Below are 27,798 nucleotides of genomic sequence, written 5' to 3'. Positions count from 1 at the left end.
ATATACAAGGCAATATTTTCTTTGTATATGTTTGTTTTGTAGCCTGCTTTTTTCTTACAGTATATCGTGAACTACTTATGTTAATAAATAGACTTCTACAACAATTTCCAGTTTTCTTTAGTTTGTATAAAACTCTATGAGCAAATATTTTAGATTTATGTCCTTAGGGTAAATCCTAAGGGTTATAAATATTTTTGGTACCTATTGATTGTACCAATTCTTATTCTATCAGCCACATATGAAAGTGCTTGTACTCCCCATGTCCTGACCAATGTGGCATATTTTCATTGTTTTTCATCCATGTCAAGATGATGAGTGAAATTAATTTTAATTTTTTAGTATTATCTATATTATTATCTATAATATGCCCAACATTTTTGTAGGTCTTAAAATAAATTTACAGATAAATGATATTTCTGTTTAAATGAGACAATTTCACAGATCCTTCAATCATATATGCATTAAATCAGATTACCAGGTAGAAGTCACTGAGAACACTGGATGATTTGACAATAGAGGATAGGCACAGCTAAAGAATTTGTGAGCTTGTGCATGGGGAAGAAGAAAATACACAGAATGAAGTCAAAATACAGTAATTTAGAATATAGAGACGAGATACATAAGGACCATAAGATAGTGAAAAGATCTTAATTTATATGTAGAGGGGAATCTCAGAAGGATATGGGAAAGAAAATGGTATAAAATAATATATGAAGAGATAATAGCTGAGAAATTTTAAAAATTGACAGAAGTCATCAAGGCATAGATTCACAAATCCCAAGCAAGAGATAAATAAAAAAAAACTACACCTACGTACAAGAATAAAGCTGCTAAAATTAAACAAACGAAACATAACATTTGAACAAAGAGACTATCTTAAAAGCAGCTAGAACAAAGAGATGGATTACTTTCAAAGGAGTCGTAGAGAGCTAAATTCACAAGAATGACGGAAGTCAGAAGAAAACAGTTGTTTTAAAAGAGGTGAAATGAAATAATTCCTCACCTTGAATTTTATATACAGATCTATCAAGAATAAAGATAAAGACATGTTGGATGAATAAAAATTGAGAGAATTCATCGTCAGACCTACACTGAAATATATACCAAAAAGTCTTCAGGGAAAAGGAAAATTATCTCAGATGGAGGGTCAGGGGTACAGAAAGGAATGAAAAACACAGTAAAAGTAATTATACTTGTAAATCTAAAAGAATATTAACATAAAACAGTAAGAATCTTTAGTGGACTTGAGATTTGTAAAAGAATGAGAATATGTCAAAAATAAAATATTAGGGCTGTCGGTGCTGGAGACCGTGGCACCGCATAGGCGGCGCCCATACCTCCGCTCCCCGACCAGCCTTCCGACAGCCCGCCGCAGCACCTGCACTCGCCCTCCAGATGTAAATTCGAGGGTGTCTGTCTGGCCTGTCCTGAAGGGATTCCAGTCAAGGCCCACCTGGAATGGATGGAGTCACATCTCCCTCTAATCTAAAGTTAATACCCACAGTCAGCTTCTGCTCCTTGCTGGGAAAACAGCCAGAGAAGGAAATTAAGCAGCACCCCTGTAATTTACCCGGATCATCTCAGCAGGCATATCGTGTTGCATTTATGGGAGACAAGGCCAATTTAACAATGCTTCTGTTGGAGGCAAGCTTTTAACTTCAGTATTCACAGTGTATTTTGGACATCCTCAAAATTTGCCTCATTTTCTAGTCAAAGCTGATTCATGAAATGGAATAAAGCTGAAAAAATCATCTACTTCTTTGTGAGTTTTCAACAAGACTGGGATGCTTTTAAGTGCATGTAACTAGCCTGTAACTTGCAACTATGGGTTCTGACAAGAAGGGCATCTCCCCTGCTCATAAAACATCCACCCCAACCCATAGAAATGCCTCTTCAACATCCTCCCAAAGGGAGAGTAGGCAGAGTGTCCATATATTGGAAAGGACTGCTTCCTCCAGCACGGAGCCCTCTTGATGCAACTGTTCCGAAGAGTGATCATGGTGATGAATATGCTACTATGTGATGATATTGTGAGCCATTGGTTGTATACCATACATGAAATGTTTGTATGGAAACAGACAGCTGGGAAATTATAGAAGGGCTGAAAATAGGCCAGACCAGTGTCCAAAAACCAGAAAAACATGAAGGCTTTATGCTAAAGACTCGCTTGTCTTCTACAACCATGTCTGACAAACCCGATAAGGCTGAGGTTGAGAAATTCGGTTAAGTCGAAATTGAAGAAGACAGAAACGCAAGAGAGAAATCCACTGTCTTCCAAAGAAACAATTGAACAGGAGAAGCAAGCAGGCAAAACGTAATGAGGGGTGCCATGCCTATATGCACTGTACAGTTCCACAAGCATTGCTTTCTTATTTTACTTCTTTTACCTGTTAACTTTGTAAGATGCAAAGAGGTCAGATCAAGTTTAAATGACTGTGCTGCCCCTTTTCACGTCAACGAATCGCTGCTCCTGCCTCTCCCAGCTGCCTGTCCTGCTAACAGGGTAGGAAAAGAACTTGCATGTTGGTGAAGAAAGAAGCTGGGTGGGACAACGTGAATCTAGAGTAAAAGCAAAGCTGGTCCAAGATGTGCTACAGGCTGTAAAATGCAGTTTACGCAGAGTGCCATTTTTTTGTTGTTGTTCAAATTATTTTAAGTATTGGAATGCACAGTTTTTTAAATATGCAAATAAAAAGTTTTAAAACCTGAAAAAAAATACTTGCAACTTTATTGGAGCACATCTGAATGTACCTACTCCTTTGGAGTAAAACTAGTGCTTATAGTTTTCCAATTGTATTTAGCTTTTGGTTGGAATTTGAAAAATAGGTGAAAGTTCCCTGACTATTCACGTGAATCCAAAAAAAAACAAAAAACCATACATGCAGCATAAGTATACAGAAGGGTTTAAAGTAAAAGAATGTGGAGGTATACTGTTGCAGAATTAACTAAAAGTTGGTATGCTATATATCAGGCAAGGTAGAAAGTTATATTAACATCAGATAAGGCAAAAAGCACATCTCAGAATTTCAAAGGATTAAATGAGTATGTTCTCCAGTTAAGCTAGAAATGAATAGCAGGAAAATCATGTTTGGAAACACCCTTCTAAATAACCTGTGAGTCAAGGAAATCACAGTATACATTATAAACTGTTGAACTGAATGATGAAAACACTTCTTATCAAAATTTCTGGGATGCATCTAAAACCATGAATAGTGAAAAATCTGTAGCTTTAAATGCATATATTAGAAGAGAAAAAAGCCTGTAAGTCATCAAACTAAGTAAGCCTTTATCTCATGAAGTTACAAAGAGAAAGACGTATTATACCTAAAGAAGATAAAAGGAGGGAAAAAATAGCAGAAAGTAACTACTTTGTAAAACTGCCACTAACTTCTTAGTTAATCAAACTCAAACCCTATAATTTGCAGTTTTTCTCCTAGTTATATGTCCAATAGAAATGCATACAGATGTACATTCCGGGATATGTAAAAGAATTTAAAAGAGCTTATTTAAAATTGGAAGCAGCACAACAGTAAATAGATAAATAACTTGTATATTTGTCCATTGGAGTAACATTCTGTAATGACAATGCAAGAACTCTACCAACAATGTGAATGAATCTCATAAAACAATAATGTACAGATGTAACCAATGTATTCTTTTATTAAAAGTTTTTTAAAAAGTAGCATTAGAAATTAAGATGGTGGTCACCTTTGGGGAGTCAAAAAGGAATGGTATATGAGGTAGAAAAGGGTGCTTCTGGAACATAGATAACATTCTGTTTTTTTACTTAGTTGATGGTTACATGAGTGTTCCCTTTGGAATATAATTTATTGTGCTACATTCTTGATATGTGTACCTTCTGTATATATAATATGCTTACAAACTTTAAAAAGTAGAAGATATTGTGAACAAATTTATGCCAGTATATCTTTAAACCTCAGTGAAACAGGGCAATTCTTAGAATAGGAGAAATTACCAAAACTGAAAATAGTAAAATATAGAAAGCCCAATTAGTAACGTAACCATTGAAGATAATGTGTCGGGTGGTGCAATGGTGGCTCAGTGGCAGAATTCTTGCCTGCCATGCCAGAGACCTGAGTTTGATTCCAGAAGCCTGCCCATGCCAAAAAAAAAGATAATGCATCAGTAGTTACAAATTTGTCACAAAATAAACTCCAGGCCCAGACAGTTTTATAGGCAGGTTCTGTCAAACGTTAAAGAAATAATTCCAAATTTATACAAACTATTCTAGTCTATAAAATACCAAAGAATACTCTTTTACTCTTTTCATAAGGTTAGCATAAGCTTTAACTAAAATCTGACAATAGTACAGGAAAGCAGTTACAGTGTAGTCTTACTGAAGAATACAAAAATCCTAAACAAAATATTAGCAAGCTGAATTTAGCAATGTGGTAGGAAAATTTTTTATTTGAACATGAGAAAATCAATGTAAAATGCTGCATACATATTAAAGGAAAATATTATAGTATTATCTCAGTCCTGAATTTAACATGTTCATATATATAACTGGAAATATACAATTTAACATATTCATGAAAACTTAGAAAACTTGGAGTGGGAGTTAATTACTTAATCCAGTAATATCCACCCAAAATACCTACAGCAAACTTTGTCTCTAATGGTGAAATGTTGAAAGTATTCTTGAAGATCAGGAATAAGTCGAAGAGTTTTTGAGATTGGCTTGCTATCTACATTTCCACAGTATGGGAAGTCCTAGCCAGGCAGCAAGGAAAAGGTGTTCAAAACAAAACAATTGTTTGTAGATAATATGATTGTCTATAAAGAATACCTAAGATAATCTATAAAATGTTAAAATAGATTGATGGATGAATAATAATATGCAAATATCATTTGCAACAAGCAAAGCAAAATTTTTAAAATAAATTTACAATAGCAACAAAAATTTTCAAGTACCCAGGAACATATCTAACAAAAGATAAATGTGACCCGTATAGAGAAGACTATAAAATTATAGTGAGAGAGTTATAAAAGGCATAAATAAATGAAGATTTGCTGTGTTTATGATACTGATCAAAAGCGGTGGGTTCTCTGCCCAGTGTGCTCAAATGACCAATTCCTGAGACACTAGGGTTTCAAAGAGAGAAGAATTTATTGCTAGGTATGTAGCAGGATGTCAGACTGCCTATTGGCTTAAAAATTTGTCTCCTTGAACTGCAGTAATTTGGAACTGCTAGTACCAAAGATGGGTGTTGAGCAGAATGACTCAAGATGGCCAAGTTAAAGATGATTTGGAATTGGGGTAGGTTAGTTCTGGGCTGACTCAAGCCCTGTCATTAATAAACATTATGGTCTGTCTTTAGTGATCATAGGACTCTAAAGTTGAAATATAGGATAAGGGGTATAAGTGAGGGTCAGTTACAGGTTTTTACAATCACAAGATAAAGGCTATATAGTGATACAATCGTTATCAGAGATCATCAGCTAGATTACAATTCCGAGATCTCAGGTGTTTTCTTCTGTCTGTTCTAATATACTAGAGAGTAAAAAGGACTGTCTGTAACGATTCATTGATCATAATCATCCTCTATATCGTAACTTCTTGGTGACGTTTCTGAATTAGAAGGTTCCATATTGTAAAGATATCAATACTATATAAACTTTTCTATAAATTTAATGCAGTCTTTATTAACTTGATCAAGCTGAATTTGTGTGTGTGTGTAACTTGAAAAGTTGATTCTAAATATATAAGGAAGTTCACAAGTTCAGGAATTGCTAAGTTACTCTTGAATATTGGACAAGTATGTATGTTATCACATAGGATGATTCAGTGTCATACAATATAAATTCTACCCAGTTAATAATCTGCAATGTCATTGCCCCTGTCTCAAAAAGTATCCCAACAAGATTGTTTTGTTTAGGGACACTTGACTTTTAGATCTAAAATTCATCTGGAAGAGGAAACATCAAATTATCCAAGATAAAATGTTTATAGGCATCAATGACCTGTCCTGCAAAGTGTTGTGACCGAGTTTTTTTAGTGCAATCTAATTTACTCCTTTAAAGAAGTACAGTTCTTCCCTTTAACGAAGACCAGCGTTGGGGTGGGAGGCATTAAACTTAACCAGGAATTACTTTGCCCAGAATATTTGGGAAACCCCTTTTCCAGAATTGCCATTAGCACAATGGTGGTGAATCCTTTGAGAGTGGATTTAATTTTTTGACTCAGATGAAAACCACTTGGATCAACCCTGATGAGAAGGACGAATAAAGGTGTAAAACCTATTTCGAACCAACATAATATGTAACTTTAAAGTAAAGAAACAAATGTTTTTATTTGGTTCTAAGTTGACATTTAAAAAAAAGTGTATAAAGCAATGAAGGAGTCTTGCCTTGTCACATATCAAGCATGCTATAAACCTTTTAGAAATTAAAATAGTGCCATGGTATTGTTTCACAGAATAGAATATCGAGTCCAAAATCAAAATTTACATATATTAAAGATGGCTTTTCAAACCATTGAGCAAAGGATAAGTTTTGATATTGGGACAAATGACTTGCCGGTTTAAGAAAAGTTATGTATCACATCATGTACAGAAATAAATTGTAATTGGATTAAACCAAAACAATGACTATCAATTTTACACATCTCTCATTTATAATGCTTATATTAGTAGTCTCCTAAAATCAGAAATTCATTTACTTTTATGAGAATAAAGGAGAAAATGTCATTTCACTGTTCTTCTAACAAAAGAAATGGCTTTTATATATCTCCTAAAATTGTAGATATTAATTTAAATTATTTTACTCATGATTAACTAGCATAAAAATCCTTTAGATTTTTAAACTTTTGAAGTCCAAATATGTCTATAAACACACTGTAAAGGACAATTCTGTGATTACTAAATATAGAAAGGATTTCACTTTAGTAGATGTTTCCACTCTCTTTTAAGAGTGTATTCTGAAAGAGTAGTTTGGCTATTTAAAATTCAGTCTTTCGCACTTTCATCTTAAGTGTATGTTCTAGTTTGCAAGTTGCCAGATTGCAGTATACCAGAAACTGAACAGTTTTTATTATTCTTTTTTGTTTTTCTTTGTTTTTTTGTTCTTGAACAGTTTTTAAAAGGGGGAATTTATTAAGTTGCAAGTTTATATGTTCTAAGGCTGTGAAAATGTCTGAATTAAAGTAAGGCCATAGAAATGTCTAATCAAAGTCATCCAGGAAAAGATACCTTGATTCAAAAAGGCTGATGATGTTCAGGGTTTCTTTCAGCTGGAAAGGCACATGGTGAACATAGCAACGTCTGCTAACTCTCTCCAGGCTTCTTGTTTCCTGAAGCTCCCTTGGGGATGTTTTCTTCTTCATCTCCAAAGGTCTCTGGCTGCATGGGCTCTCAAGCTTTTTCCAAAAAGTGTTCCCTCTTAAAGGGCTCCAGTAAGGAAGCCCACCTCAAATGAGTGGAGACACATCTCCATGGAAACCGTGTAATCAGAAGTTACCACCCACAGTTGGGTGGGTCACATCCCATGAATAATCAAAAAAGCTCCCACACAGCACTATTGAATGAGGATTAAAGGACCTGGCTTTTCTAGGGTACACCACAAATTCAAACTGACACAGTGTGCAAAATGTCATTTATTATTGGGACTGTAAATTGGAAAGAGCTGCAGTTTCCAAGACTTAAATTTCACTTGCTAGATCTAAATCAGCAAGGCCCACAGTAACTAAGACAATAGAAAAAAATAAAAGAATAGATTTTCACAAATCAAAATGGGGCTTATAAAAAGTTTATAAGAATATAACTTTGTAACACATCAGGCCTCAAACGAGGGACAAAAAAAAAACATAAAGGAAAAGATTGATTTGTCTATATCAAACTGGTCTGGTAGGATATATGCCAGATCTTTTATAGTACATTATTATAAATACCAGTAAAGAAATATATAATTTTGTTATATGTGATTTTTCCCCATAACTTTTTTTGCAACTAGCTTTTCTCATTTAACAATCTTTTGGTGTTCTTTTATGCTCGTATAAAGCTACCCTTTGTTTTTACCAGTGCATGGTATTCCAAAGTATGGTTGTACAATGACATATAATCAGTCATTCCCCCATTTGTGTACATTTAGGTTATTTTCAATTTTTCCTTCTTAAAATGAAATATCTTTGTATATGGTCCTCTGTACTTTTGACTGTTTCTTTAGATTAAATCCCTCCTCCAAAATTGTTGAGTCAAAAGGTATACCCACTTAAAATTTTGATACTTCAGAGGCACTCTCCAAAGATAAACTGTACCAGTTTACACTCCACTGTAATGAATGAGAGTATCATTTCCTACTACTCTTGTCAGCATTGGATAATATCTGTCTTTTAAATCTTTGCTACTAATATGGGCCAAAAAAGTTATTCATCTATTAGTTGTATAATTATAAAGAAATGAATTCAATAGCAAGAAAATGCTAGGAAACTAAACAAGATAAATATGTTGTTTATTTATTTCCAGGTCAGTGCTGACAGTTGCTTGTGAACAGACTGAAGTCCTGCTTTTTGATCCTATATCTTCAAAGCACATAAAAACACTTTCTGAAGCTCATGAAGACTGTGTAAATAATATCAGGTTAGTAGTACAGTGGAAAAGAAACTTAATTTTATTAGTATGGCCCAACATACTCTGTTTGGAAAGTTAGTGAAATTTTGCAATGTAAATCATATCCCTTGTGAAACTTACCACTTTTTTTTTTTAATGACAAAACTTACTGTTAACCATTTTGGAATGAAATCTTTCTGAATTACATTACTTCCATATGATTTTATCTTTTCTCTTTGGATATCAGGATCACCATTATGAACCTCAGCCACATATGCTATTCCTGAAATGCCTTTGTGCTACTGATCACTGTAGAATTATGGCAGTCCCACTGCTCAACATCTCTCACCGCCACCATCATCACTACCACCACTCCCAAAACTCCAAACTATTGAAAGGGAAAAAAACACACACACAGAGAAATTCTTTGTAGTATTGGTGGAAGCTCCGGAAGCTCCTTAAATTCTCAGTAATGTGGGAACTAAGTAACAGTTGAATAGGTTGGTGGATTAATATGCAGTCATTAAAATGATAGTCAAAGAGTACATAGCAACATATACAGTTGCTTGACATAATAAGGATTAAATTTTGATAAAAATTGTACAAATATGAAATTAGCCGGAAGTAAAAGAAGGAAATATTTTTAAATGCTTAACAGTGGTTGAGTTAGAATGGATGGATTATGAATAATTCTCTATTTTGTAAATTTATATAATGTGAAATTACTTTTATAATTATTACTTTTAATATTCTAAAAAGGAAGTGTAGAAATTACTTCTAGTCAGGCTAACATACTGAGTTTTGATATAATCTCTATGCTCCAAATACATAGAACAATAGATTAAATTATACAGCACAAAAGATGAATTGCCAGGCTCTAAATTAACATAAACATTTTTGTGATCCAGAAATGGAATTTAGATACATGTGAGCAGGCCTGAAATCACAAACCCACTTTTTCAGTTTGGAAACAGGTTCTGCTGTCTAATAGCTTAGCTCCTGTCAGCTAAAGGGATTCAACATGAGTTAAGAACCAAATCCAGAATCACTGCTTGAAGCCATGGATTTAGTTGGAATGTCTGTCCCATTTGTGAGAAAAAAAAAAAAAAAGAAATTTACTACATGAGGCTATAGATTTTAGCAGCTATAGATAAAACCTCATGACCAGGAATTGAATGAAGCCACTTGCTGAGTCAGTGAGAATCTGTTATTGCCAATATCATCATGAAAGTAGAGCCCTGAAATATCTCTGTAAGGCTTGCTTCTGGACTGGGGTCCCAGCAGGCAAGTGGAGGCAACTATAAAATCATTAAAAAGGAAGAGAGAGGAAATAAAAAAAAATTAAAAAACCTTTCCTACTCAAAATGAACCCATAACCAAATTTCCAAAACTCATGAGTAAATTAATATTAATATCATAACAGAATCAACCAGAATAGGCATTTTCTCTGGATTAAATTAATTTTATGGAGTAGTCCAACAAAGACTTTAATTTAAAAAATAAAATATTTTATTTATTTTTTTTTGACTAGGTAATACATGCACGTGGTACAAAATTCAAAAGGTACAAAAGGGTAAACAGTGAAAAGTAAGTCAATCTCCCACCTTTGTCCCCTAGCCACTCAGTTCCCATCCCCAGAGGCAACCACTATTACCAATTTCTTCCTATCCTTTCTGAGAAAGTTTATGCATGTACTAGCATACACACATATATGTTTATATAAATGGTAGCATTCTATAGTAGTATTATATATCTTGCTTTTTTCATTTAACATGTATTAGAGATCATTCCATATCAGTACACATGGAATGATAATATTTTTAACAGTTGCATAGCATTCCATTGATTGGAAGAGACTTTTAAGCATTTTTAGGTAGCTCAAAGAAATAAATTGAGGAAAAACTTCCATTTAAAGAGAGCTCAAAATTATGAAACAAATCAAATGAAACAAGAGCAGGTTAATATGGAAAAGAACCAATTAATACTTTTAGAAATTAAAAATTAGTATATAAAAAAACTCAATAAATGGGATAAACTTTACCCTTTACACCACTGAAGAGAGAATTAGTGAGTTGAAGATAGTACTAAAAATCCCATCCTGGGTGTGTGAATATAGCTCAACAAAATTGCATTAATAAAAAATAAAAGAATATACAATTGAAACTCCTTTAGGCAAATGTGAAAGGCTACACTGACATAAAAATAAAACACTGTAAATGTAAAAAGAAAAAAAAAACCATCCAGAACACAGTAAAAAAGTAAAAATATGAACATTTAATTAAAAGAGGATTAAATTAGACATATATCCAATACGAATTGCAGAAAAAGAAAATGTAGGGAATGAAGGAAAACTCATTTTTGGAGATAGATTGGCTGATAATTGATACCATGAAAGAACAGCCTGAGTCCTTGAGTCAGAAATGAACTGTGGGGGTAATAGGCAAATTAAATAAATGTAAATCCATATCTAGACAGATTGCAGTGAATCTCTAGAATGTCAAAAAAAGAAGGAGAGAATCTTAAAAGCCACCAAAGTTAGAAGCCAGATTACCTCCAGAGATATGGTAATTAAACTACCAGAAGATTTCTCATCAGTAACAGTTGACGACAGGAGGAAATGCAGTAATACCTTCAAAATGCTAAGGCTCAGTAACGTTCAACCTCACGTTATAGATAGATAAATCATTATTCCAGAATGCTGTAATTTTAATTTAATTTAATTAATTTGTTTTTTGCATGGGTAGGCACCAGGAATCAAACCCAGGTCTCTGACATGTCAGGCAAGAACTCTGCCTGCTGAGCCACCATGGCCGGCCCAGAATGGTGTTAACTTTAATTAGATAAAATGATAAATGTTATTAAGTATTTGCTACAGAAAGATAATAATTTAGGTTTTTGGGGGGATGTAAGTCTAAATCAGTTAAAACTAAAACTCTAGATTAGTGCTGTCCATTAGAAATATAATGGTAGCTACATATATAATTTTAAATTTTCTACCAGCCACATTAAAAAAACAGGTGAAATCAATTTTTAATAATTAATTTAAGTTATTTATGTTATAAAATCACCCAGAAATGGGAAAATAAAACTGATAATAGATTATTATTATTGTACAAATGCAAATAAAAGGCTTTAATAAAGTGCAGTAGTATGTACATATTATTAAAAGGAAAAATCCACTGAGAAGATAACAATCATGAACTTGTATGCATCTTGCACATAGCCTTGAAATATACAAAGCAAAACCAAAATTACAGGAAATTAAAGTCTATAACCATAGTGATAGATTTTAACACAATTCTATCTGAAACCAGTAAATCAAGCAGATAAAAATTAAGCTATAAAAGATTTTAAAATATCCTGACCAACCTTCCTACTAAAAAGAGAAATGCTGGATAAAATATAAAATACATATATATTTTAATTATAAAATATAATATACATATATAATTTAATGGTGGAGCTGATAAAAAAGGAATCTTTGAGCCAAAAATAAAGTGGAAGCAGGTATGCAAAGAAGTAAACAGGTATGCCACTAGCTTCACCTTGGAAGCATCTGCCAAATCTTGATGACCCTGAACTTCTGTTTTGACAGCTGTAAGGAGTACTAGGGACAGGAGAGTTCATTTGGAGGCCAGACAAAGGGAGGAGTCTAGTAGGAAACTATATGAAGCTGGGACCCCAAAGGGCTGTAGACTGTGACACTGGCTAGAGAGTTGTCAGAAAATCTGCTTTCTGAACTTCTAACCACAGCTCTCATGAATGTATAAGGCCCAAATCCACACTACCGTGAGGTCCAAAACCCTTGAGCCAACAATTTTAAATTGGATCCATGTTGGTCATGCTGCTAGGTACCTATGCAAACAAATCATGTAAAGAGGTCAGGTCTCCTGAAAGTCGTCTATAAATTCAGTGCAATTTAATCAGATACCAGCAGGGATTTTTATAAAACTTGAAAAGCTGATTTAAAAATTCATGTTGAACAGCAAAGTGTCGAAAATAGCTGAGAATTTTGAAGAAGACTAAGATGGTGGGAGTATGCACCCCGTTAGTAGGAAATGAATGAACTGTGCAGTAAATGGAAAAGAGGAAATTGGTTATATATATGGAAAAATAACAAAATTAGATCTCTCCTTCACATTATAATTAAAACTTAACTTCCAGTTAGATTAATGATCTAATTATGAAAGCATATCTTTCATAATTTGGAAATGTTGGAAGAAAATATTGCGTATATTTAAGTATGAGAAAGAATTTTTTAAGACCCAATTCTTAAAAACCATTAAGAATTGATAAGTTCAACTGCATTAAAAGTTTAAACTTCATTTTAACCAAAGACATCCTAAAAATGTAAGAAATTAGTCAGGCTTGTGAGAGAACTTATTTCCAATGAGTATAACCAAGAAAGGATTAGTATCCAGAATATGTAAGAAAAACGCTATAGTAAAATAGGGAAAGAATCGCATAAGATAAATTACAGTGAGCAATAAATATGGAAGGATTTTCAACCTTAACAGGTACTGTGGAAATGCAAATAAAAGTAACAATGCCAAATGTTGACAAAAATGTTGAGAAATAGGAATCTTAGATATTATTAATTATATATTATTATATTGATAGAAGATAAATTTATAAAATTATTTTGAGCAATTTAGCAACTTCTGGTATAGTTGAAGATCAATATATATTTTTAAAAATTACTACACAAGTAAACTAGGTGACAGGTAAAGAAATGTTCATTATAGCATTGCTAGTAATAGTGAAGAGTTGGAAAAATGTGAATGTTCATCAAAAAGAAAATAGATTTAAAAAATTGTGGTAGATGCATGCAATGGAATACTATACATCAGTTAAATGAACTAGAAGTATCAGCATCTGAGATGCATCTCAGAAATCAAGGTTGAGCCAGAAAAGCAAATTGTAGAATTAGCTATTTGGTGTGATACCATTTATATAAAATTTGAAAACATACAATACAAGCTTGAGGAGAACGGGTATTTATATCTGTTTGTTCCCTGCTCTATCCCCAGCACCTAGAAGTGTGCCTGGCACATAGTTGGGGTATTCATTAAGTATTTATTGAATGATTTTTTAATTTATTGAATGGAATAGAATGCAAACAGAACTATATATTTTTTATGGATACACACGTTTGAATTTATTAAAAACTTGCGTGGGGAATGACAACAAATTTTGGATAGTGGTTCCCTCTGGAGAGGGAGGGAGGGGAATGGGATTGGGGAGGGTACTTCAACTGTTTAAATATTCAAGAAAAATCTGAAAGGTAAAATGTTAAAATTTTGATAAAATGGTTATAGTAAGTATCACAAGTGTTTGTTATACTCTTTAAATTTTTCTAATAGTTTGTCATTTTGAAAGTTCTTATTTCACAAAGAAAAGATTTGTACCAAGTTGTTTGTCCTACTTGAAGTGACTTGACTAACTGCTCTTAAGAATTTATGTTATCAATTCAGCTTTCATATGTTGCTATTATATGCCTCCCCTAGCATCCTACACCTGCAAATTTGAATCTGTTCCTTCTGATCTGTTGGTTAGAAAAAATGGATTTTGAACCTTGTTTACAAGTACATATAACTGAAGAGTTTTCAGTGAGGATCTGGGGGGACCTCTGGTGCATGAGCTTTAATGTGCATTACTTATTAATAATACTAACTTCGATTTTCTGAATGTTTACCATGTGTCAAACCTTCTGTGAAGTGCTTTTCATATATTATAATTTTTAATCCTCACAATACCCCCATGTGAGAAAGATATTGTACGCATTTTAAAGAACGAAGAATCTTCAACTGAAATAAAGAGACTTGCTCAAGTTCTTAAATCTAGTGAGTGTTGGAGCTGAATTTCATATTCAGTTCTGTTAGACTACCTCATTCTACTCCTCTTAGATGTGGGCATGCTGGTTTGATTCTAGATCATCATTTTGTATTTGGTTATGTTTTCTAATTCATTTCTTAGTTTTGTGGTTTGCTTATCTTGTGAAATAAAAACATTGATGGTTGTAGGAAATATTTTAGATTGCTTCATATTTGGGGAAAATATGAAGAAAAGTCTGTAGCTCATTATATGGGTTAACTTCTCAGTTAGGACTATGTATATAGATTTAAGAGTCCATTTAATATCCAGATTCCCCAATTATGAAATTAAAGGGGGAATCCCCAAGGTCATCATAATATAAGATTATTTACTTAGTGATATGAGACTTTAAAATTACTACCAATTTAAAATCACAGCATCTATTTCTTCCTTCCACGTTTTTATTGACTTCTTGCTGATTGTAATATTTCAAACAATATACACAAATGCAGTGCTTACCAATGGGAACTTGAGATTTCTTTTTTATTATTTTAGTAGAGAAGTTGTAGGTTTACGGAAAAATCATGCCACCCTGCATTAGTGTGGTACATCAAATGTACTAATGATGAAAGAACCTTTTTATAATTGTTCTGTACTTGTCCATGGTTTAACTTAGGGTTTGCTGGGTTTTGTTTAAAAATTTTATTCTAGTCCTGTGTTTTGTTTAAAAATTTTATTCTAATAACATATATATAACCTAACATTTCTCCTTTGTAGCACATTCAAATATATAATTTAGTGCTGTTAATTACGTTCACAATGTTGTACTACCATCGCCACCATCCATTTCTCAAACTTTCTATTAATCCAAACAGAAACTCTGTGCAATTTAAGCATTAACTCCCCTTTCCCGGCCCCCACCCCAGCCCTTGGTAACCTATATTCTAATTTCTGACTCTATAGATTTGCCTATTCTAATCATTTCATATCAGTGAGATCATACAATATTTATTCTATTGTCTGGCTTTTTTCAGTCAACATGATGTCTTCAAGGTTCATAAATGTCGTCACATGTATCAGAATTTCATTTCTTTTTACAGCCTAATAATATTGAATTTCTTCTTTTGCAAAGGATGTAGAATGCCACAAAATCCTAAAAGTGATGTTAAAGAACTGGTCAGATTACATATAAAATCATTGACAAATGAGGATCGTACTGAGTTGGAATAGTTATCAATTAGAGAAAAGAAAATGACAGGAATGGTTACATGATAGACGTTTCAAAGAATTATTCAAATATCTCACAGGACTAAGGAAATGCCTTTGGGAAAATTGATAAAGCCTTTGAATATTTATACAGAAATTACCCTCTTTTTTTTGTAGTACAAAATTCAGTATGAAGAAATGATGTCATATTCTTCTATCATAATTATAATTTTTATTGGAAAGATTGTACCAAAAAGCTTCCATTCATTCTTGCTCTAAGAATTTACATGAAGTTATATAAATGGAAAAAAGTTTATTTTCATGATTTTTAATTTTTTAAATAAGTTTCAACACTTTCATTCGTACAATGAAATGTTGTACTTGTTTTCAGAGAATTCACATTCCACTGCTTTTATTCTTTACAAATTTTCCTCTGATAATGAAGATGTTAATTTATTCAGATACTGGTTTATCCAGAGCTACTATAGTTTCATGTTGGGAATTGATAAGGGACATTTGGAAAAGTTTTATGATTCAGAGACTCATAGATTTCATTGTATGTGAAGGAATGTTTCCTGTTTGGTAGGACTGTGGGATGATAATAAGTATTTTACAATTAACTTATTAGGCTACATTGAGTTTTAATTTGAGAGGGTTAGGCCACATCTCCAAAGACTTGCCTAACATTTCACATTATTTGTGTCTGCTTACTTTTGGATAAAAATTGTCATAGCTGCATTGATCTTCTGGTGTATATTCTTAATTTTCTATAATTTATCTACTTTCTTTACCAGTGAGTCTCCAATACCAAAAATTTCAACAGGCAATTCATTTGTGGGGGAAAATGAGAAAACTTAAGTCAACTTATTGAATTTTTTATTAAGCTGAACTTATTCAATTCAACATAAGTAGCTTTTATTCCAAGATTATATTCTTCCTATATGTTTGGTATTAAAAATATCTCTTCATGGAACAGTAGTAGTTTTGTATTTTTGAAATGGCTTTAATGACAAAATTGAAAACTGGTTACCCATATCATTTTATTCTACTTTTAGTGAAAATTAGAGTCTGAGAACCCTGTGGTATATACCCACAATGAAATATTCCTGTATTTGTACAGGAATATACAAATATTCCTGTAAAAAGGAATGAACATCTGAAACATGTGACCACATGGATGAACTTTGAAGACATCAAGGACAAATATTGTATGATCTCACTGATAATGAAATAATTAGAATGAGCAAATTCATAGATTCAGAATCTAGAATATAGGTTACCAGGGGTGGGGTGGGGGTCTGGATTAGGGAGGTAAGGCTTAAAATGTACAGAGTTTCTATTTGGGATGATGGAAAAGTTTTGGTAATGGATGATGGTAATGTAGCACATTTGAACATAATTAAGAGCACTGAATTATGTATTTGAATGCCATTAAAAGGGAAAATGTTAGGTTGTGTATATAATCCTAGAATAAAATTTTTTTTAATACACAGAACTGTACAATACAGTGAATCCTAAGTTAAACTATGGATTATAGTTAGTAGTACAGTTATAAAAATGTGCTTTCATCAATTGTAACAAGTATATCACACCAATGCAAGGTTTTAATATGATTGTATTAGTTTCTCAAACTGCTGGTATGCAGTATACCAGAAATGGAATAACTTTCAGAAAGGGAATTTAATAAGTTACAAGTTCACAGTTCTAAGGCTGTGAAAATGTCCAAATTAAGGCACCAACAAGAGGTGACCTTCACTTAAGAAAAGCTGATGCTTTCTGGAACAGCTCTGTCAGCTGGGAAGGCACATGGCTAGTGTCTGCTGATCTGTTCCCAGTTCCATTGCTTCAAGCTTCGGATGCCAGTGGTTTCCTCACTAAGTGGCTGTGGGCCTTTACTCAGCATCTCTGGGACACAACTCGAGATTCTGGCTTGCTTAGCGTCTCATAGGAAGGCACATGGCAACCACTGCTGGGCTTTGCCCACATCTAAGCATCTGTTCTATCTGTACTCCAGGCATCTCCAAACATCTGTGTCTGTCTCTATCAGCTCTGAAGCAACTATTCTCCAAGCATCTACATCTGAGGTGTTTTCCACATTGGTCCCCTCTTAAAGGACTCTAGTAAACTAATTCAGGGTGAGTCTGAATGAGTGGCGTTACATCTCCATCTAATCAAAAGTTCACACCCACGATTGGACGTGCCATATCTCTGTAGAGATAATCTATTCAAAAGTTTCCACCCTACAATATTGAATCAGGATTAAAAGAAATGGCTGCCTCTACAAGTTTGGTTCAGGATTAAAACATGGCTTTTCTGGGGTACATTATGTACAGATGGTATTCTAGTTTGCTAGCTGCCAGAATGCAATATACGAGAAATGGAATGGCTTTTAAAAGGGGAATTTAATAAGTTGCTAGTTTACAGTTCTAAGGCTTAGAAAATGTCCCAATTAAAACAAGTCTATAGAAATGTCCAATCTAAGGCATCCAGGGAAAGATACCTTGGTTCAAGGAAGCCGATGAAGTTCAGGGTTTCTCTCTTAAGTGAGAAGGCACATGGTGAACATAGTCAGGGCTTCTCTCTAAGCTGGAAGGGCACATGGTGAACACGGCATCATCTACTAGCTTTCTCTCCTGGCTTCCTTTCACGAAGCTCCCCTGGAGGCATTTTTCTTCTGTATCTCCAAAGGTCGCTGGCTGATGGACTCTGTTTCTCGTGGCTATATCATTCCACTCTGCTCTCTCTGAATCTCTTTCATTCTCCAAATGTCCCCTCTTTTATAGGACTCCAGAAAACTAATCAAGACCCACCCAAATGGGTGGAGACACATTTCCCCCAATTCCACTTAACAACCACTCTTGATTGGGTTACATCTCCAGGGAGATGATCTAATTACAGATTCAAATATGCAGTATTGAATAGGGATTATTCTGCCTTTACAAAATGGGATTTATATTAAAACATGGCTTTTCTAGGGGACATACATGCTTTCAAACCAGCACAGATGGTGTATGGGACTCCTATATTTTATGCGTGATTTTTTCTATAAATTCACAACTTCTCTAATTAAAAAAAAAAAGAAAAATAGCATTTGAGAGCCTAGCCGTCTCTTAGATCTTATCTAATCATAACACTCTGATGCTTAAAAGCTTTCAGGTGGACGGCTGTGGCCTAGATAGTATAATCCGACTGGGATTTTAAATCCATATGTACATTTAGTATTTTCTGTACACTAAATAAAATACCATAGCTATGCATTTATATATAATAATCTACCTTAATCCTGTCCACATCAGTTTCTATCATATCTCTAGTCGAAGTCTGATCCCTTCTCAACTTTTAAAAATATTTCGGAAGTATGAAGATGCTTTTATGATGATGATGAACTTATTTTAAAAGTTAGACTGAATTTCTAGTAACCTTTTGCCATGTATTTTATTCAGTCTTGTAATACCTGTCAGGTGTGGAAGTCAATAAAATATTTTCAGTTAAAAAAACCTCATCAGTAAAGACAAATCTATAAAGGAAAAATGGATTTCACAATATAAGAATTTAAATTTTGATATACTAAAAAAACATAAACCACATTGAAAGATAGAAATATAAGAGGGAAATATGTGCAACATACTGTTTTTGAAACACTGAGGTATATTATCCTTAATATATAAAGATATCTTAGCAACTCAGTAATAAAAAACAATACAGTAATTGAAAAGTTTGCAAAGGAAATGAATTTCACAAAAGAAATATAATCTGCTAATAAATATGGAGAAGGTCAGCTTTACGAAAAATAAAAGTTTCAACCTTAAAACATGATTTTTCCCCCCAAAATTTTGCAGAAGTTTAAAAAAAATCTGGTGGCAAGGATTTCAAGAAATGAGAACTGCTGATAGAACTAAACATTGATAAATACTTTCGGAGGACAATTTGACTATATGTATCAAAAGCCTTTCGTTTTTACTTACTAATACATTGCTCTAGGAATGTACATAGACCAATAATAGGGATATGATCAATGTTTAGCTGTAAGGATGCTCATCCTAGTATTTTTTAATAATAGCAAAGAATTGGGAGCAATTTCAATGCCCAACAACTACATGCCAGTTAAATAAGAAAAGTTAAAAAGAAAAAAAAAATTAAAAAAAAGAAAATCGCATATCAGTTTAAAATACAAAAACTTGTATGGATGTATGGTTCATCCAACAGTGAATACTATTCAGGCATTAAAAGTTATTTTATGGATCTTTAAGGTAGAGTTTATAAATCTTTAATGACATGGCAAAATATTTATGAGATAATAGATTTAAATACAGAAATTAGGCTAAATATTAATAACAGATTATTTTTGGTGGTGGATTTTTTCCATTTTTAAGAAATTTTCAATGGAAATGCATTTTATAATTACAAACTAATTATTGGGAACCATTGTAGAATAAATCCAGGATATTCTCCCTAATTGTCTCTACCTTCCCACCCATAAAAAAGTTCTCCTAACTGCTGCTGCTTCTAAGAATACACCATGTCCTTACATGCCCTTGTACCCTTGTGTAACCCTTGGCATTTAGAGAGGTCCTGTTCATCTTTTTTTTTTTTAATTATTGTTAGAGCAGTTGAAAGTTTACAGAGTAACCAAGCTGAAAGTACAGAATTCCCTTACTACCCTCCCCTGCCCCCACAGTTTCCCCTATTATTAACATTTTGCATTAGTATAGTACCTTTCTGCTCATCTTTTAAAGTCAGTTCAAATGACATCACCATGAAGTCTTACCTAATCACCCTCTTTTTTTTTGCTTATCCCACACAAGTATTTTGTATAATTATTTATAATGTCTTCTCCACTAGACAGTGAACTCCCATTTCATTCATTAATTTAATATACATTTTTAGTGTGTATTTTGTGCCAGGCACTGTGTTGAGGACTGCAGTTCTAACTATGAACTAGAAAGACAGATTTATCCTGCCTTCAAGAGTTAATAGCTTGTAAAGTTGTTCTTTACACATTTAATGTTGTGTTATAATCAAAGTATTGAGTGTTTTGAGAGCTTTGAGAATTGGTAGATCTACCTCAGGCTGGATCTGAGGCTTCCTGGAGGAGAGGACATCTGAGTGGAATATTTTTAAAAAGAAAGCGTTAACTAGCTCAAAGGAAAGGGGAAGGACATTTCAGGTAGCAGAAACAGACTGTACTAAAAGCTGGAATTTTAAAACCATGATAAATTTCAGGAAGGTCATTATAGTGTTTGCAGATTTTGAGGGTGATATCTGATGGAAAGAAATGTATTTTTTCTTAGAAGAGGCTCCAGAATTCATATTTTTGCAAGAGATTAAAAAGTAACATATAACAACATATGTTAGAGAAAACATCCTAATATTGAATTAGACAGAATGTGAATGGTAGGTTTATTGTTTTTTAAGTATTTGTATAAAATATATTAGTATTAAAGGTTGAGAGATTAGTGTAAAACACTAAAAAGTCTGAATAATACAGTATTTAAATTAAGTCCATTCCATAATCTTGGCGATCCTAAAAAAATGTTGCTAAGTGAGATTGTTTGGGGAATGCTCTTGAATTAATAGAAAGCAATTTGAATAGTAATTTTTGTATGTAAATATGTTCTAAATAGAAAGAGTTTTTACTTGTAGCAAAGTCAATATTTCTAATAATTTTGAACCCTTTACACGTAGCTTGTTTCCCGTAGCATTTACATCTTCATAATCTCCTCTGTTGCCAATTAAATTTCCCTGACCATTTATGTTCCTGTATAGATTCTAAAGCTCTTTTCTTTCCTTCTAGCACTTCTCCACACACCCAGTCCTGTTTCCAATTCCAAGTAAAAATCAGTAACATAAAGCAAATAGATTAAATGGCAGCTTGACCCTCATTAAATCATAGTGCCCTCTGATTATGTGAATTTTGCTTAATATTGATTTATATCAGAATTACCAGGTATATACATCAGTTTGTATTGCATTTTTTTTCTTTCTTGATTAGGCAATATAGAGACTGTTTCTCAAATTAAATTTTCTTTAATAAGAGATTAAATGAACCAGTTTTTCTTTTCTCCTTTTGTAGATTTCTTGATAATCGGCTGTTCGCTACGTGCTCTGATGACACTACAATAGCACTGTGGGATCTGAGAAAATTGAACACTAAAGTATGCACTTTACATGGTCACACTAGCTGGGTGAAGAACATCGAATATGATACTAATACAAGACTCTTAGTAACATCAGGATTTGATGGAAATGTCATTATTTGGGACACTAACAGGTTTGTGAATAGGAGACCATGTTAGGATTATGAACACAAAAATTGTTTTAACGGTGGTAAACAAATTCAGTATTCTGTCCTGACTTTCATATTTCTTTTTTTAATGCAACTTTATTGAGATATATTATATATTCACATACCATATAATCATCCAAATTTTACAATCATTGGTTCACAGTATCATTATATATATAACTGTGCATTATATTTCTTTAGGTGAAAGAAATTGGCTTTGGGAAAAACAAAGAGTGATTCCATCTTTTGTTACTTGAACTTAGTTATATATTGCTGATTTTAAAAATTAGGGAAAATTATGTGGAAAGAAGATCAAGCAGTACGGTTAATCATAACAATTTGTTTATAAAATTGGTTTCCTAGATTTAAAGAATAAAACAAAACATATTTTTATTTCCTTTGTGGAACTGAAATGTTTTCACTCTTTGATCCATCAGTTCTATTTATTTTGTAACTTTTTGTGCTTTGTTTTCATGCATTAGAAGAGTAGTTCTCAATTGGGTGGTACTGATTCCAAGGGATGTTTGGAAGTAATGTTTGGGACAATTTGATTGTCACGATGGGAAGAGGAGAGAAGAGAAATTCTACTGTCACTTAGTGGGCAGGGACTGGAATTTCTAAGCATTTTATAATGCACAGGCAGTTTGTATAATGAACCAGTTGTCCTACCTAAAGTGCCAATAATGGCTCCATTAGACACATTTCAATAAAATGTCTCCTTGTAAATAAAATGTCTCACTTATAGAGAAAGTGATTAAAGAGATGAGTTTGAGAAATAATTAAAATATACCTATTTTTAGCTGTGGTGAAACAATAATATGATAACATACCTGGTCAGTTCTAAAATATTATTTTAGATGCCATATGTAAAAAGAGGGGATGTTCTTAGTTAAAGATTTCTAACTATGCATATTTGAGAGAAGTATAGAGAATGATTGATTACTTTTAGACTATAAAAAGCATACCTGTTAAAATTTAGAGATAAATGTATTTTTTTTCATTTAGAAGTTAAAATTATACTAGGAATTATAAATAACTTCAAATTAGTAGAAGGTTATTAAGCTAATGAAACATAATCAGTCCAACAGAAGCAGAGAAGGAGAAAAAAGGAATCATTGAAAAAAAATAGCCCTGCTAATTAGGAAACACAAAAATATGGTAGACATATAGTCTTAAATATCAACCCAGTATCAGTAATCATAATAAATGAATATGGACTAAACTGCCAGCTTAAAGATAGACAGTGTTAGATTGGATTAAAAAAACAAAGCAAAACTAGACATTCTTCATAAGTGACACACCTAAAACATACATAGAAGTAAAAGGATGAAAAACATAACAGGCAAATTCAAGCCAAAATAAAGCAGTTATATGTATATGAATAGCAAATAAATAGATTTAAGGCAAAATGCATTATTAGTGATTTGAAAAAAAGTTACAACTATAAAAGGTTAATTTCACAAGAACATAAAAGAATTTCTATCTTGTATATACCTAAAAACATAGCTTCAAACCAGGAAAAGCAAAAGTGAACAAAATTATAAGAAAAAAGTGAGAAGTCCTCATCTCAGTGGAAGATATTAACACTATTGTCTCATTTACTAATAGATAAAATAGACAGAAAATTAGTAAGACTATTGAAGATTTTAATGTGATTAATAAGCTTGATAAATTTGGCTTATTTAGCATATTTGGCATAATCACCCCCAACAAATGATGATTATATTCTCTGACATAAACTTAGAATATAAAGTAAAAATTGGCCATGTACTGGGCCAGAAGGTAAGTCTCAAGAAGTGGTGAAGAATTGTTATTATATAGACATTTTTCCTGACCACAGTATAATTTAGTTAATACAAGAACTAAAAAGTCCCATGTTTGGAGATTTAAAACTCACTTTCTAAACAATTCATAGATCAAATAAATAATCATATTGTTTGTAAACCCACAACCTGTCTAATAAAAAAATAATAATTTAAAAAATAAAAGAAATCGTAGAGAAATTTGAAGATAGGTTGAAAATTGATGAACTAAGTATCTTAATCAAGAACCTGGAAAAGGAACAAAAGAGTAATAAACCTGATGAAATTAGATGCATGGAAATGATAGAGATAAAAGCAAACATTAATTAAATTGAAAAAAATACAATAATGAAGATTTTTTTTAAAAGCCTATTTGAAAAAGCTAGTTGAGTAAGTAGTTCTCTGGTAAGAGTCATCAAGAGAAAAAGAGAGAAAACACAAAAAAGTAATATTAACAATGAAAAAGGAGACATAAAAATACAGGGTATAGAGTAAAAAGACCAGTTTTATGTGAATATACCTGAAAATTGAAAATTTTGATGTACTTGACCATTTACTCAAAAAGCACACCTAAGCAAAACTGACCAAGGAAGAAATAGAAAACCTGAAGTAGACCTATTACCAGGGCTAATATTTAATAATATGCACTGGTTCAGCTGAAGTGGTTATTAAATACTGAACATCTTCCATACTAATTGTTAAATAGCCAGTGTTTCCCTCAAGATCTCCTCATGGCCCAGGAGATAAAGTTCATTTTACACAGTAGGGTTACTCTTGTACTTTCCTCCAGAATTGCCACCCACATGTGTTCTAATTGGCCAGTGCTCATACAGTCCAATTATTTAAATATTCTTAGGAGTACTCTTAGCATAACCAGTAAAATAATGGAAAAAATAGATTAAAACCTATCTACTAATAAAAAAGCAGGCCTGTCAGTTTCATAGGTAACTTCTACAAAATACTGTAAGAAACAGAACATTTTATTAAACTATTTAGATTCTAGAAAAAGAAAGAATTCTTACCCACATGTATGAAGCTAATATGTTCTTGATACCAACACTCAACAAGGAATAGGACGGAAAAATGACTATTTACTATTAGGATGGAAAAAATGAAAGGCCAATCTATAATATGATTATAAATGCAGATATTCTAAATAAAATATTAGAAAATTGAATCATGTAATATTAATCAAAATCTCATAACCGTGTTGGGTTAATCAGGAAGGAAAAGATGGTTTATCAATTGAAAATCTAATATACTTTATCATATTAACAGATTAAATGAATAAATCTATATGATTATTTTAATCAAGTGATAAAAAGCATTGAATAATATTTTTTGAATAATACTTAACATTTAGACATAATTAGAAGGAAACAAAAGAGGGGACATCATTATCAACCATACAGAAGTACAGTATTATAAAGTAATACTATGAACAACTTTATCCCAATATATAAGACAACAAAGATAAACAGATTCCTAAAGAGACATAAATTACTGAAACTGACTAAAGAATAAATAGAAAATCTATAGACTTACAGATCTGTTGCAAGTAAAGAAATTACATTGGTAATTTAAAACTCTTCCCACAGTGAAAAGCCCAGGCCCAGATGGCTTCACTGTGAAATCTACCAAACATTAACAGAATAGATAATACCAATCCCTCCCAAACTCTTCCAGAAAATAGAAGGAAAGAACATTTTCCCAACTCATTCTGAGAGACTCTTATTACCCTGATACTGATATCAGACAAAGACATTGTAAGAAGAGAAGACTATAGAACATTCCTTAAGAACATGGATACAAAATTTCTCAACAAAATATTAGCAAACTGAATATAACATACGTGAAGGAGTATATGTCATGACCAAGTATAATTCATCCTGGGAATATAATATTGATTTAACATCCCCAAATCAGTTAATATAATACATTATACTAATTAAGTACAAAACCTACATGTACATCTCAGTAATTTGACAAAATCTAGCACCTAATCATGGTAAAACAGAGTAGAAGAGAACTTCCTCAGCCTGTTAAAAGGCATCTATGAAAAACCTACAGCTAAAATCATACTTAATGTTGAAAGAACGGATACATTCCCCTTAAGATTGAGAACAAAGGATGTCCACTCTTGTCATATCTATTTTAACATTGTACTGGAAGTATAACATTGTACTGAAAGTACAATCAGGCAAGAAAAAGAAGTAAAAGATGTCAACATCAAAAAGGAAGGAGTAAAGCTATCTTTATTCCCAGAAGACATGACCCAGTATATAGAAGACCTTAAGAAATCCACAAAAAACTATAATAAACAGGTTCAGCAAGGTCACAAGATACAAGATTAATATACAAAAATCAACTGTTTTTATATATTAGCAATGAAAAATCCCCCCCCAAAAAAAGAATTAAGAAAGCAATTTCATTCACAATAGCAGCAAAAAGAATAAAATACCTGGAGATAAATTTAGCAAAAGTATTATATGATTTGTACACTAAAAACTATAAAATGTTTCTGAAAGGAATGAAAGAAGATGTAAATAAATGGAGATACATTCCATGTTCATGGATTTGAAGACTCAGTATTATAAAGATGGTAATTCTCTGCAAATTAGTCTATAGATTCAACACAGTAAAGATTCAAGCTGTTTTTTTTTTTTAAATTTTTATAGAAGTTGTCAAGCTGATTCTAAAATTTATATGGACATGCAAAGGATCCAGAATTGCAAAACAGTCTTGAAAAAGAAGAAATTTGGAGGATTCTCACCCCCCCCCAACTCCCCAGTTTAAAAATTTAATACAAAGCCATAATAATCAAGATAGTGTGGACTGGCATAAGGGTGCACATATAAATCAATGGAGCAGAATTGAGGATCCAGAAATAATACCTTAACATTTATGCTCAGCTGATTTTTGACAATAGTACCAAGGCAATTCAGTGGGGGAAAGGATAGTTTTTCACCAAATGGTGCTTGGACAATTGGAAAGCCACTTGCAAAAAGAAGACTTCAAACCTTTTTCTCACACTGTATGCAAAAAACAACTCTAAATGGATTTTGACCTCACTGTAAACTAAAACTATATAACTTTTAGAAGAAAACATTGAAGTCAAGTTTCGTGACCTTGGCATTGGGAACAATTTCTTTAGCTATAACGCCTAAAGCACAAATGATAAAATAAAAATTGACAAATTGAATGAAATTAATATTAAAAACTTTAGTGTCTCAAAAGACACTTATTAAATTGAACCAAAAAACTACATACATGAGGAAAATATTTATAAGCGTATCTGATAAAGCACTTGAATCCAGAATATATAAAAATGGGCAAAAAATTTGAGGAGACATTTCATCAAAAAGGATACAGAAATGACCAATAAAGACATGAAAGGTGTTCAACACCATTAGTCATTATGGAAATGCAAATTAGAATGCAAATCAAAACCACAAGGAGGGGGTGGGGTGCAAGGGTAGTTTGGTGGTAGAATTCTTGCCTGCTATGTGGGAGACCCGGATTCAATTCTCAGCCCATGCATTCCCCTCCGCACCCCCCCCCAAAAAAATTCAACAAATGATGCAGCAATAATGGGATAGTTACATGGAAAAAGGATGAAATGTGACCCTCACAATACAGCATATAAAAAAAAAAAAAAAAGACACCATTTCATTCCCACTAGGATGACTTTAATAAAAAAAGGTAGACAATAAATATTGGCTAGAATGTGGAGAAACTGAAACCCTCATATGGATAGTGGGAATGTAAAATGATGCAGCCACTTTTTAAAAGCTTTGTAATAATAAAATATTAAACATAGAGTTACCATATGACCCAGCAATTCTACTCCTAGGTATCTACCCAAGAGAAATGAAGACTTACATCTACACAAAGATTTGTAGATGATTGTTTAAAATAACATTATTTACAATAACCCCCAAAATGGAACCAATCCAGTGTCCATCAACTGCTGAATGGATAAATAAAATGTGGTATATCTATACAGTAGAAAACTATTTGGCAATAAAAGGAACAAAGTACTGACATATGCTAACAATGTGGATGGGCCTCAAAAACATTATGCTAAGTGAAAGAAACCAAATAGAAAAGACCCTTATTTTAT

General features: G+C 32.6%; 1 protein-coding gene and 1 pseudogene across 1 annotated transcript in view; both read left to right on the top strand.

The window, feature by feature from the left end:
* The window catches only part of DCAF10 (DDB1 and CUL4 associated factor 10), a 58,871-nt gene that overhangs the window by 2,520 nt on the left and 28,553 nt on the right, over positions 1 to 27,798 (top strand). Inside the window, exons 2-3 of the mRNA XM_077147656.1 lie at positions 8,484 to 8,597; positions 21,661 to 21,858. Of these exons, the coding sequence (XP_077003771.1) occupies positions 8,484 to 8,597; positions 21,661 to 21,858 (312 nt within the window). The remainder of the gene's footprint in view (positions 1 to 8,483; positions 8,598 to 21,660; positions 21,859 to 27,798) is intronic.
* Positions 401 to 6,642, top strand: LOC143673323 (thymosin beta-4-like; annotated as a pseudogene).

Source organism: Tamandua tetradactyla, chromosome 2, assembly GCF_023851605.1.
Source record: "Tamandua tetradactyla isolate mTamTet1 chromosome 2, mTamTet1.pri, whole genome shotgun sequence".
Taxonomy (NCBI): domain Eukaryota; kingdom Metazoa; phylum Chordata; class Mammalia; order Pilosa; family Myrmecophagidae; genus Tamandua; species Tamandua tetradactyla.
Note: the sequence above shows the minus strand (reverse complement) of the source record. Positions and strands in the feature narration are given on the sequence as shown.